This window comes from Sminthopsis crassicaudata, chromosome 5 (assembly GCF_048593235.1).
Source record: "Sminthopsis crassicaudata isolate SCR6 chromosome 5, ASM4859323v1, whole genome shotgun sequence".
Lineage (NCBI taxonomy): Eukaryota > Metazoa > Chordata > Mammalia > Dasyuromorphia > Dasyuridae > Sminthopsis > Sminthopsis crassicaudata.
The window spans coordinates 300,034,232-300,047,611 of NC_133621.1; the positions used below are offsets into that span (position 1 = coordinate 300,034,232).

General features: G+C 52.8%; 1 protein-coding gene across 2 annotated transcripts; it reads right to left on the bottom strand.

Annotated features, from left to right (window-relative positions):
- Positions 1-599: 599 nt before the first annotated feature.
- JOSD1 (Josephin domain containing 1) lies at positions 600-10,830 on the bottom strand. 2 transcript variants are annotated; one of them, XM_074271744.1, is made up of 5 exons: positions 10,694-10,830; positions 8,986-9,737; positions 3,335-3,463; positions 2,973-3,167; positions 600-2,659 (listed from the first exon to the last, which is right to left on the bottom strand). In XM_074271744.1, exons 2-5 carry the CDS (start codon positions 9,168-9,170, stop codon positions 2,560-2,562), a joined length of 609 nt encoding a protein of 202 aa, XP_074127845.1. In that variant the 5' UTR covers positions 9,171-9,737; positions 10,694-10,830; the 3' UTR covers positions 600-2,559. The 2 variants fall into 2 exon arrangements, with proteins under 2 accessions (XP_074127845.1, XP_074127847.1); XM_074271746.1 differs by having other exon boundaries at positions 8,986-9,309; positions 10,694-10,824.
- Positions 10,831-13,380: the final 2,550 nt, after the last annotated feature.

Consider the following 13,380-nt stretch of genomic DNA (forward strand, 5'->3'; position numbering starts at 1 on the left):
TGAACTGGGTGGGGAGGGGGCAGCTGTGGCAGGACCTGAAAAAGTTCAAGTACAGTTCAGCAAAGGAAGGGGAGGTTAGTCTCTATGTGATTGGCTACTGACCTTTTCTTCCTTAGCCCCAGTAACCGAAAGGCCAACATGGCGTGGGGTGACAAAAGGGAGGCAGGATTCCCCAAAAAAATCAGATTCACAGAGACCTCCTATGAGGATGGTTTGGGAGGTCCAAGATCCTTGTCCTACAGGGACTTTCATCCTTTGAGATACAGAGTTTGGATTACAATAGTTTCTGAAAAATCAATTTGACCTCATTGGTAAGGGATTATGCCATTTTTTATGAATTAGAAGCATTGGATTTAAACAGGAAAAGACTCATAGGAGTCATTTGACAGAGAGGGAAATGGGTTGACTTGGATTACATGGTTTGTCCAAGGTTACATCAGGAAACGAGCAAAAAAGCAGGTTTGGCCCCAAGCCTATAAAACCGGACTTCTGGATCTTTACAATGGGCTCCAAGTGAGCTAACCTGACCCAAAATGGGCCAAGGAAAATTTGTGCTACTCATGAAGAGAGAACCCCTTTATATGAAATCAACAACACAATAAAGAAAAAAGGTTTATTTTTTTTTTTTCCTTTTACATAATTACAGAACTCAGGCAGACAGACAAGTAAAGGGATTTATATATGGAGAGGGTTTTTTTTTTTTTTTTTTTTTTTAATATTTGGTTAAACAAAATACATCCTCTGTAAACAAACAAACCCAGCACAAGGCCAACAAATGGAAGAAAGGGAAGCAAGAAAAATAAACAGCCTAGGGTTGCCCACTGATGGGCAATAGGGCAGGGGACCCCCCCTTCCCTATAGGGATAGGATCTCCATGCCCTGGGGCATCAGCATGGGTCCCTGTTCCTGAGCACCAGAGTTGGATATGAACAGAGAAACCAGCCCTGAAATATTTGTGAATCGTCTTTGCATATTCCATCGGCTTGTGGACTCCATGTGCAAGAGGCCTCATGCCGTTTGCATGGATCTAAGCAGGTTCCTTCCCAGGAAATGGCTTGCTGTCATTGGACAGAGCTCCTACAGGCCCACCAAAGTTGGCTGGATCTTCTGGCTGGTGGTGGTGAATGGAATGTCATCTTGCAGGGGGCAAAGAGCTCCTCAAGGGGCCAAAGCAGCAGGTCTAGTTTGGAAAACGGTGCAGGAGACATTGCGACCAGGTGCTGGGAGGGTGTGATGCAGGAACTGCTTTCTGGCTGCCATCATTCAGCATTAAAAAATGGCCTTGTTGGATCGTAGGTAAGTGTGCAGAAGAGTGCTGGTGTAAACATGCGCTCCAGTCACAGGTGGGAGAAAGCTCCTCGGGGCTCGGGCCAGTGAGGCCTGCCCAGGCTCGTCCTGTGGTCCTAGTTCTGCTGTGGGAGAGAAGTCTCGGGCCCCCTGTGGTATGGTGCTCTTACCTATCAGCGTTGGCGTCAAGAACAGCCCACTCCCGTGCTTTCGTATCTCAAGTGACCCCGACTGGCATGATCCGGTCAGGGGAGCTCGATCACCATCACTTGCCTTCTGCCTGTCACCTTCCAGAGTTTTTAAGAGAAAAGTGGCCACCTGAAAAAAGCTGTCACCTGACAGATAAAGGTCATTCCTGAGCTAACTTGTCAAAGGCCACGTTCCACAAAGCTGAGGCCGCCCTGACTGGAGGGCTCTGGCTCTTGAAGCTGCCTCCACTCCCAGTCCTGTTGGCTCCAACACTTTCTGTGCCCTTCTAGTCCTTGACTACTAGAATTCCTTTGTCAACTCTTCCTCTCGAGACACTTGGGGATAAAGTTGAAGAGCCCTCTTCCTTTCTTGCTACGGTGCCCTCCCCCGACACTTCCACAGCATGTAGTGAAATGCTGGGGACTTCATAAAATAAGCCCCCCAAAGACCAAGTCACACCCTCACTTAGTCACCCCACCCTTGCCCCTCTGACACATGGTGGGATTCAACTAATGCCCGAGTTGAAGAAATTCTCCTTTGGGGAAACACTCAAGATGGCCCGTTTCCTTTCGAGATCTCCTCTGTTAAGGTGGACATTCGAGATGCTGTACCATTGCTCAGTAAGGTTATGAAGATGATTTCCTGAGAGACCCCTATGCTTTTGGCCTTCCAAGCCAGTCATCTGGGCTTCATGAGTATCTTCAGAACCATTAGGTTGACAGGAAAGGGAAAGTGGAGGCAGCATCTCCAGATCAGGGGCGGCAGGCGGTTAACTCCAGCAAAAGTTGGGTCAGGTCCACCGTGGGACCTCTACAGGGAAGAAGAGCGGCAATGCCAGGACCACCCTTCCTCCTCCTCGGCTCTGTGGGCAAGCCCACGGGAGCTCGGACCCCATCTTCACTTCCTTCTCCAGGAACAAAGGGCTGTCCTCCCAGCTAATCGACTGCATCGTCAAGTCTGGGAAGAATCAACCCAACAAGATGTGGGGGCAGGAGAGACCTGTGGCGACACAGGCCACGACACAGCAAAGGCTCTTGGGGAGGGGAAGGCCGGGAGGAAGAGGGAAAGAAAGGCGGAGCTGAATTATGCATCTGCCCTCCAACTCTGGTGGGCCTCCACCTCTTCTGGGACCACAAGCAGCAGCTCACAGTTTTTTCCTCGGAGCTGATGTTTTAAAAATTTCCTGTGGGAAGAAGGGAAACTAGTGAGAGGAGAAAGGCTGTAAGAATGGCACAATCCTCAGGCCCGGCAGACTGTGCCAGGGAAGAGGTCAGCCTTGTGCCCGTCTGCAACAGTGGGAACCTTTGGTGGAAGGGACATTCACACCCAAGATGAACACATTGCAACCAAAGGCCACACTCCAGCTTTCTGTGGGGAGGAGATCCCAAGCCCATAAATCTCTCATTATTTCTCATTCTCACAGAGAGCCTAGGAGGAATGAGAGGTTCACCCCCGTGCTTCCTTGGTGGGCAGCCCCAAAGCTAAAGGAGGCTCACCTGAGCTCACTCTCGCCTCCGATCCACTCGGGCATCTTGAGCTTGGAGTCAAGGTTGTAGTAGGTGCCTCCCACCTCTCGAACGCAGATCCAATGCTGCCTCTTGAGGGGGAGCTTCAGAGGACCCCAGCAGAGGCTGGAGGGGAGATTCATGATGAAGCCCATGACGTTGGAGAGGGCAATGACGCTGACATCCCTGAGAAAAGAGAAACGGGACAAGGTTGTGAAACAGCTCGTCCCCAAGGCCGCTGCACCTCCCCTCATGCCATCAAGCACAAGGTTTCTCCAAGTGACCTTGCTGGAAACTCACTTCTACCACAACATGCAGAGCCAGCCTCCAGCCAGCCCAGTCTGCTTCATTACCTTCGCTTGTCCCACCAAACCGCTTCATAGCCTTTGGTCTGAAGGGCCGCCATAATGACGTTCACATCGTAGTTCCCATTTCCCAGCATGCTCTTCTTGTGGGGCGTCACCATGGTGTTTGGAGACAACCTGCAAACACAGAGGGTGATGGGCTCACTCTTGGGATCTAGGGTCTCTATGCCCATCCCAGGTATGTCTGGGTGGTACTTAATAGAGACAATTCAAAACTCGTTTTTTTTTAGTGCTGAAGGCTGAGCGCTTTGCCCCCAACAACTGTAGTAGCCATCAGCAGGGCAGGTCTTCCTGATTCACAAATAAACTGAAGGGCAGAGTTATCAAGGGGCAAAGCCCAGAGTTAAACTCGTGCCTCCTGATGCCCAATCCAGCATCCTTGCCATCTACTTGAGACGTTAAGAGGATGTTCAATCTTATTCAACTCATGCTCACTTCCCAGCCATTACATATAATTGTACCCATCTGCTTCAAAGTACAGTTTAAGTAGAGCCCATAAAGTATTCAGTAGTTTGAGCGTGGGTGTCTTAGAGACAACTTCTCTTTCTATGTCACAGTCAGGAAATTCTACCTCGAGTAAGGGGCACATTTTCCCTGAAGCACCCATTTTTTGAATCCCCCATCAGGTTGTTCTGTCAGCCAGCGCTCCTGTGGGTAAGTCATCTAACACATTAGTGCTGGAGACCCTAGATTTTGAAAAGCCATACTAGAGAAGGCAGGATGGTGCAGTGGATAGAGCACTAGCCCTGAAGTCAGAAGGACCTGAATTCAAATCTGACCTCAGGCACTTAACACTTCTTACCTGTGTGATCTTTGGCAAGTCACTTAACCCCAATTGCCTCAGCAGAGAGAGAAAGACAGGCAGGCTCTTACCTGAGCTGAAAAGGTTTGAGATGGGGGCCTAGACCAAATGCACCGCCCACCATACATGACTGGCCTTGCTAAGGTCAGGAAGGTTCATTATCAGAAGGTTGGTCACTAAAGGATGAATGTTTTCAGCCACAGAAGGCCACGGAGTGTTTACTAGTATCTACATGTGACTTGCCTTATAACTATACTAGTGAAATTATGGGTCCTTCAAGCATATACCCATTGAAGGGATTAAATCAAAATTATAAAGATATCGGGCCAATTGATCCTTGCCCTGTTTCTCTGACCACACTTCTACCTCCAAACCGGACAGACACTGATACTGCTTTTACCAGCTCACTCCCTGATTCAAAAATCCCCAGAGCTCTCATTGCTGCCTACCACCAGGGCTTTCTCATTTGTAGACAGGTTCCTGGCAACCATTTCTTGGCAGAGCTACCATGATGCTCTCTTCCCTTGGGGGGATGCTATAGCCATCCACTGCTTCCCCCTTTGCTTTCTCCCCTTCCCCACACTTACCTGGACGTAGGTGTCTCTGGCAGCAGTAACTCTCTCCCCCTTGCCTCTCGATGTCAATGATACTTATAAAAACACTAAAGGGACTGGACAGCCCATCCCTGAACAGGAGCCTCTGCTGCCAGCCTGGCCCCCCTAACGGGTTTCCTTCTCTCCTCCTTTCTCATATACTCCACTCCTCTGCACAGGACGCCTCCCTCCTAATTCCTGATGCTCCTGTGGACCCCCCTCTAGGTTGTTTTTTCCTCTCTGTGGTTTTTCTATAAACTGTGACAAGTTAATAAGAGGTCTCCAAGCTCCCAGAAAGCTGTTGGGCCCTCCATTGTCTTCTCACCCTCCCCTTGGGCCACTGGAAGTCACGTAAGGTACTACTTGCCTTCAGCAATCAATCAGTGTGCTCACACTCCTACAACACCAAGTCCATCCTCTGTCCATCTTCCTCCCCTGAAAGTTCTGGGTTGGCTGATTTGACTGGTTCCTCGTGTGTAAACTTGGCCTCCTTTCTCAAACTTCGGTGGGTCACACTAAGTCAGTCATATGCATCTAGTCTTCCTCATTCAATTCAGAACATTTTGGCCACAGAGAAATCTGCCCATTGTGTGATTCTGTTCTCAGCATCTCACTGATTCAATTTTAATTGAACCCAACATAAATTAATTGCATGTGCAAGTCAGGGTTTGGAGTTCAGAGACAAACATGACAAAGTCCCTGCCCTGTTAGGGGTTGTCCCCTAAAAAGTACTTTATTCGAAAAGAAACTGAGTTGGAACTCTTGGAGAATCAAAGATTGATTGATAGAAGGAGGGAGCACCAGAAGAATGAGGAGCAAGTGCATTCTAGGCCTGCAGGGCAGGACATGGAAGGCCTAGGGAAGAAAAAGTGGGAGGCAGGCCAGATGGGAGGACCTTTATTTACCCCCTAGGCCTTTAAGCAGGGGCAGGGACTTGGCAGTCAAATCCCTTAAGACAGTTCTTAGAGCAGCTTCAGAAGGAGAGAGCTGAGAAAGGCCAATGACTTGCAGCTGATCAGTGTCAAGTCCAAGGCCTTCTTGCGTACCCAGCTGCCTCTCGGTGGGCAGTCTCATGAGCAGACTGAGGTTTCAGGCAGATGTCACAAATGCTCCCCGTTTCCTTCTGGATTTGTGACTACAATCACACCGGCACTCATCTCCCACCAGCCTCCTTGTTTCTCACCCACAAACTCCATGCTTCCTCCTGCCCTCATCCCTTGGGGTCCCGGCCCCTTTCCTGCAAGGCCTCCTCACCAGGCCCAATCCTGATCTCCCTCATGTTTCATCTCACCCAAAAACCTTTCCCGTGAGGACAGAGCTCTCTCCCTCCCTGGATTTCCTACTACACTCCCAGATGACATCACCCAATCTGATACTTAATTATATCTTGTCTTGCATATTTCCTGCAGGTAAGTTTCAGCCTTCAACTAATTACAAGCTCCCAAAGGGCAGAGACTGTTTTCTGTAGTTCCTCTGGCCCTTGGTCAATGCCCGCCACAAAGCGACTGAGCTGGAAGCAGGCGGTCCCAGGGACAAAACTCCGGCCCCATTAACCTGTGCTCGCATCCCAAGGCTGCCTCACCTGGGCTCACAGCCAGGCCCAAACCCGGAGGGCCTTCTCAAACTTCCTCCCGCCCAGGATCAGATTCTCCAGAGCCTCACGGTCAAGGCTCTCCCTGGGGCCCAGAGAAAGCCCGTGGTAACCGCGAGGGGCTGGGTCGTTCCTATCCAGATCTCGGGAACCTCCCCTCCGGCTCAGGCTGACCCATCAGAGGGTCTGTCAGTCCATCCGTCCGACTCTGCCTCAGGTGAGTGCCCAGCTGTGTGAGGGCAGGAAGCACAAAGCCTGTCACCAAGTCCACCTCAGGGGGCATCAAGAAGGCTCTTACCCAGTTTGCTTTCTAGCTTTTTAAGGGCTGAGGAAGAGAGGCAGCAGTGCTAGCCGTGGAAGGCCATGCCTCTGTGGAGTCCCAGGAGGTATAAAGGCCCCCATCTGAGGATCATTGGCCATCCCCCCACCGCATCTCGTTCTCCAGCCTCCAGAAGCACGCTTTACCTTCCAAGCCCCTTCCCCTCCCTCAGCCCTGGCTTGTTCTTTTGTAAAAGTGAAGAGGCTGGGATTTAACAGCCTCCGGAGTTGGTCCCTTCTGCTGCTAGAGCTCCGACCTCCCGCTCTCCCTCCTTGGGCAGTCAGGATGCTCCTGGGTTTACACTCAGCCTAGGAGCCGGGGACAGAGACCTTAGTGGAACCCTCTCAACCACTCCAGCACAGGCCTTGGAACAAATGTTCGAAACCTGCCAGTCCCGTACCCACTGAACTGACCAGGAGGCTCAGTGAAGAACCCAGGTTGACTCTAGACGCTGCCCCTGTCCCAAGGCGGGTAGCAAGGACAAATGATCTCCTTTCTCCCAGATCCTCCATAATAGTGGAAAAATCCTCTGGATCCCTCATCAACTGCCTCCTAAAGCTTCTTCCCTTTTAGCCTCAACAAGCCTTGTCGGGTGAACTTTTAAAAAAAACCCCTTTATGCTTCCAGCGTGGCCGCCAACGCTTTCCCAACTCAGTCAGTGCTCTCCTCCTACAGCATCCAAGTCCATCCTCTGTCCATCTTCCTCCCCTGAAAGTTCTGGGTTGGCTAATTTGAATGGTTCCTCATGTGTAAATCCTACTTAGTTCTATACATCTCCTTCTCCTTGTTGTGTAATAACAAGGAACAAAGCCAAAAGCTACCATTTAGATGGCTCTTTCCTTTCACTATCTCATTTGACTTTCACAACCCTGGAAGGCAGGTGCTGTTATTACCACCCCCATGTTAAAGATGAGGAAACTGAGGCAGGCCCAGGTAAAGTCACTAGCCCAAGGCCACCCAGCTGCTTCAATTCAGGTCTCCCTGCCTCGAGTCTAATACCAGCTACCTTACCGCATACCTTTCTTCTGGGATTACATTTAGCTTGCACAACTGCTAAGAAGATAAAAGCCTGGCAGTTTATTTCAAAGGAATTTATTAAGCCCGGCTCCCCTTTTCTATTTTACTTCCCTGAAGTCTTTTTAACTGCCAGTACTAATGCTGTCACTCCCCTGCTCAGCAGCTTTTCATGGCTCCCACTGCTTCCTGAGTAAACACCAAATTGCTTTAGCCCATCATCTCTAAAGACTCCTCAATCTGCCTTGTTTCACAGTGTTTCTCCTTTGTGCAACGAAACTTCCATTTTCTGTCCCTTCAGGCCTTCTGACCCCTTTCCACCACCACAACTCCCATAAGGAGAATCCTGCCTTTCTTCTTCATGGTCCAACTTAAATCCAATGCTTCCTGCTGAGTTCACAGTCTAGGGCCTTATTTGTCTCTGGAGCCCCTTACACTGCCCTGCCAAGAAGATGGAAGGGATTCCTCTTCCAGTCAGAGGAAATGGGCTGGTAAACTCTCCCACACATGGCCCAGCCTCCCTCCCACCTCAGAGCCTTGCCAGCTCCTTAACAGCTGGAGGTGAAGAGCAGCTTTTAAAGCAATCTTTCATCCCTCCCTGGGGCCATGTCCTCCTAAGGCCAGAGGAAAGGCACCTCATTTCTTTTCTCCATCTGAGGAGCAGGAAGTACTCAGGAACACTAGTCAATCAAGGGAACAGGGGAAGGCAACGGAACATGGGGGCGCCTCCCCCAGGTCACCTGATGATATGAATCATTTCACCCCCCCCCCCGCACCCCAATTCCTAAACAGAGAGAATTCTGCTCCCCACCCAATGGGGGCCATGATACAGGCCAGCGAGGTCCCTGCCCATCCATCCAAAACAGGTAAAGTTATTACTGCCATTAGAAAGCAATTATCCCCATTAAAACTTAGTTGGTGACTTCAAAGCTCCATCCAAAGTTGGGGAGGAAGTATCCTGGCATCCCCATTCTGGGTGGGCCAGATTGTCCAGAGGATCTCTACGTTTCCTCTCCGTTGAGCCCCAAGCAGGCCCAGTTCTTTCTAGCTGGAAAGGTCTCACAAGCTCATGGCCAGGGCTACTTGGGGTCCCTCCAGAAAGTGTCGAAATAATCCCCACAACCTCTGAAAACACTCAAGAATGGGATCTCAAAAGGGCGAAGCTCCTGTCCCAAGACAGACTTGCCGGGAGTCTGACAGGGAGGGTTCTTTTGGGGGAAGGGGAGGTACTTAAGGAAATTTGGGACAGCTTCCTCCCCTTTCCTCCCCCAAGAAAACAAGAAATCCTCTGCCTCCCAATTGGGAAAGTCCTTCTCCTACCTCTGGAAAATCTCCTGTAGTGTTTCTCGGGTGAAAGCATTGCTGTCTTGGAAGACGTTGTTCAGTGCATGGAGGGCGCACAGCTCCCGCCGCTGCTTCTCATGGTAGATCTGGGGGGGCGCTGGCTGGGGCAGGTCCAAGGATTCTGATTTGGTCTTGTCACCTCTCCATGGCATGCAACTCATGTTTTTATTTTCCAGGAAGAGGTGGCCTGGGAAGCTCCCCACCCTTCCCCTCCGAGGAAGAATGCAGCCTCCTGGGTCTTTCCGGGTTTGGTGGGGTTCACTCAGTCTCTAGGGGCCATGATTTACCTCGGAGTGGAGGCTGGAAACAGCAGCAGAAACAAAACCCTTTTTAAAAATCCCGTTTTCAATAGAAAAACAACTCTTTCTGCTTCAGTTTATCTGGCCGTTATCTCTACTGCTAAAGCGCCGGGCCCCCCCAAAATGTCCCCAACCCAGGACCATCATCCCCTTCTGGCTGGCTTCGGAGCAGCAGTGAACTTTAAGTGAAGGCTGCTGAGGGGGCTGGATCACACCTCTCCTTTTCTTCCATCTCCCCGGGCACACTGGAAGCAGGGAGGAGCTCGGCTAGCAGGTGGCGGCCCCGGGCCTCAGGGACCACACCCCTGCCTCTGGGGGCAGGGCTCCATCCCTTGGGGAGCTGCGAGCCGCTGCCCAGCACATGCCAAGGTGGAGGAGGGCAGCGCTGCAGAGGCGGCCGATGTCCTCCTTGGGGCTCCTCCTAGGGCCCTGCGGAACACAGAGGAACTCCAATCAGCATCCCCGGCCCACAACAAGTTGCTTGCAAATGACCAGGAGCCAGCGAGCAGGGCCAGAGCTCTGGGAGGGAGGGAGGGAGCGGGATGGGGTGGGGGAAGGAGCCCCGCCTGGCCCATCCCCGGTCCCTGCCCCCAGGGCAAGGTTTTGTGCTTGGGGGAGAACCCCAGGCCGGTCCTGAGGTAAAGGGGGGGTGACCAGACCCTCTAAAGGGACGGGGCCCGGCGCACCTTCGCCCCAGGTCCTGGACCCTTGCCAGGGGATTGAGATCTGGGGGAGGGGGCGTTTTAGCCTCAGAGCCCCCCTCATCGGGGATCCCCAAATGGCATGAAGCCCCCTGAGAGGCGCTGGAGGGGGCAGCCTGGGGGGCAGGGATCTCAGGACACCCTAAATAATTCAACACCTCTAAGGGGACACACACTTTTTAGGGGGCCAGGGGCTCCTTTTTCGGGGTCCCACAAAGCACACAAGCCCTTCCAAGGGAAGCTGGGGGCACAGTTTGAGGATCCCCTGGTGCCGAGCCCCTCTGAGGGAGGATTCAGGCCCATAAGGAGGGGTCCCTCTGTGTGTCCTCGGGAGAGGACCCCCTCCTTCCTGTCCTGCAGGACCCCTCAAGGGAAGGATCCCCTCGTTCCTCAGCCCCCCCCCCGCCTTTAGAGGAGGCTCCCCCAGGGGAGTCCCTGTGGATCCTCGGGTACCCCTCAATCTCAGCTCCCACGAGCCGGGAAGGGGATCCTAGTCGTGAGCCCCACTCCGTGAGATCGCACAGGGGGCCCCGCGTTCCCCAGCCCCCCACAAGCCCCGTAAGGAAGGATCCTCCAGAACTCAGCCCCTTCCTCTCCAAAGCCTCTCTCCCCGTCTGGCTCGGCTGAGGGACGCAGGAGCCTGGGGGGCGCTCATTCTACTCCAGCCCGGTCCCCCACACTCACCTCCGCCGCCGGACCCGGCCCAGACCTCGGCACGGGCGGGGGGGGAAGGGGGAGGGAGGAGGAGGAGGAGGAGCGCAGCAGGGAGCGAGCCCCGAGGGCGCGCGCGCGTTCCCGTGCCCGACGTCACCGGCCCTCGCCCGGCAGGCGCGTGCTCCAGAAACGCCTTCTCCCTTTGCTCGGTGCTCTTGAGCCCCGCCCCTTCGTCCCGCCCCCCCCCCCCCAGCCTGCGCTGCGCATCACAGCGCGTCACGTGGACGCAGCACGGCCCGTCCCGCAGCGGAGGTAGCGGCGGCAGCGGGCGCGCGCGTGAGACGTCTGCGTCAGCGTCAGCGTGGCGGGGGAGGGAAAAGGGAGGAGGCTCCTAGGCGGCTGCCCCGCCCTCCCCGCCCCTGCTCTTCCTCCCCTCCCCCCGCCCCTACTCTTCTCCCCACCCCCGCCTCTTCTCTTCTTCCCCTCCTCCTCCATCTCTTCTTCCTCCCCCCACCTGCCTTCTCTCTTCTCTTCCCCGCCTCTTCTTCCTTCTCCTCTCCTATTCCTTTCTCACACTTCTCTTTCCTCCCCCTCTCCTGTCCCTCCTCCCTCCCTCCACCTTCCTCTTTTTCTCTTCCTTCCCCTTCCTTCTCCCTCTTACGATAAGACACAAAGAAAAGTAAAAAGACAGTTCCTGTCCTCCGGGAGCTTACGTTCCGGTGGGGAAAGGCCATTTCTAAAGGAACTGAAAAGCTGGCGGGGCAGGGCGGGCCCCACACCTGAGGGGGAAGCGGGGAAATCCCTGGAATGGGCCAGGGCTGGCCCCGGACCAGCCACCGACCCGCGAGCTTAGGGGACCGAGGGGGCGGGCGGCTGCAGTCTCCGAGGCCCGGGGCGGAGGCTGTTTAGACCCCCGTATGGGCCCCGCAGTTTTCCTAGGGACGGGGTGTTGGGCTTCCTCGGCCCATAAAGGCCCCGGCGGGTGGATAAAGGACCCGGCGGACTTGATGTCCTCGCGGACGTAAAGAGCCCGGAGGGAGAGTCGGGAAGGCTTCCGAGCTCCCTGGGCTGTGGTCCGGGCAAAACAGCCCCGCCAAGTCTGGAACTTGCGGATGAGGGAGCCCTAAGTGGTCTGTGACCCTAAGAACACACGAGGGATTGGGGGGCAAACGGTAGGAGCTGTCCCCCAGGGTGGCCCGGCGCAGAACAAGCTTCAGTCACCAGCTAGGCGCGACCCTGCCCGGTGCGTGGGCAAGGGAATGACCCTACCGGGAGGGGCTGCACTGGGGGCTTCTGGGACGCCAGCGCCCCTCCCTCCACATCGGCCTCCAGCCGGCCCCCTCTCTTTACTGCACGTTGGGAAGACTCCGTGCGTGTTCAGACCCGTCGTTACATTGGCCGGAAACACGGCTGCAGGTTGCAGAGACCTCTGTTTTCTTGAGGCGGCTCTCACCCTAGAGAGAGGGAGAAACTTAATTATGCGGGACAAGACCTTGGGCTCAAGAGGGGAGCCCCGGGAGAATCTCTCAGACGCGCCGTTAGTGTGTTCCGCGGTGTTGCTCTCCGCTCTAGTACATTGCTAATAGATTTCCAGAGATAGTCACATGTGCCCATAAGTGACCGTGCTAATTGCACATCTGCTTCCTCTGTGCCCCTGCCTGCACGGCAGCGAGTGATTGATTGCAGTCCATAGGGAGGAGTGAAAATGACTTCTACCGGGATTGCAATGTGTATGTAATGATCACTTACATCAATTTTATATGAACAATAATTTCTCCTTTTATGTATCAGGTAAATATTTGTAAAAGTTCCACAAATGAAATCATTACATTAAAATATATAATATAAAATATTATATTAAGTAAATTATTACATAAGTACGTATAATTTTTTATGTGTCATTGGCTAAATATAAGCTGTTTATCTTGGTTAAAAGATCCCATGTTAATTAAGATTAAGCTGGGGAGAAGGGCAGTCAGTACATTTTCTATCCTCCTCACTCTTGAGATCTTGTTTCTTGTTTAAAAGATGTTTTTCAGGATATGGCTTCTTGATATCACCATCTTGTGTTAGCCTGGCTTTTCCCTGTGATCTCAAAGCATCTTATTTGACTTTTAGAATAATGAACATTGTCACCTTTTTCTCATGTGGCAAAAGTAGCATGGATATTCCAGGCCCCGTGCTATCAAGGTTAGTCAATCAGTCATTTTAATGATCCTAACCCACTGCCCATCTTCTCCCGGGTGATGCTCTAGGGCGGTGTGATTCACCGACACTCCCATCTCAAAGCAATCATAGTGGCAGGTGTCCCAAAGAACAATGGTGGGTGTGAGTGGCTTTGTCAAATATCACCAAGGATGACTTGTTAAGCTTGAAGTGGGACAAAAAACAGTGCAAGATGGCTTGGAAAGTGAAGGTGAAGAAGAGAGGAAGTATCCAGCTAGTATCCAGCCTAGTGGAGGAGTGATAAAAGTGGATGGACCAGAACCCTGGAGCATCTCCCTGCTGATGAGATCCTGCTTCCCTTATCATAAGCAGAATTGCTTCTCCTGATCCTTAGTCTCACCTCCTGTTGTGGAGATGATTTTTGGTTTTTAAAGGCCACACCAGAGGAATGCAAACTGGCAGGTTCTGCCCAATTGGAAAGATCTTGGAAGAGACTTCAAAGGCTACCTCATCCAAATCCATATTTTATAGATGAGGAAAGTGGAAGGGGC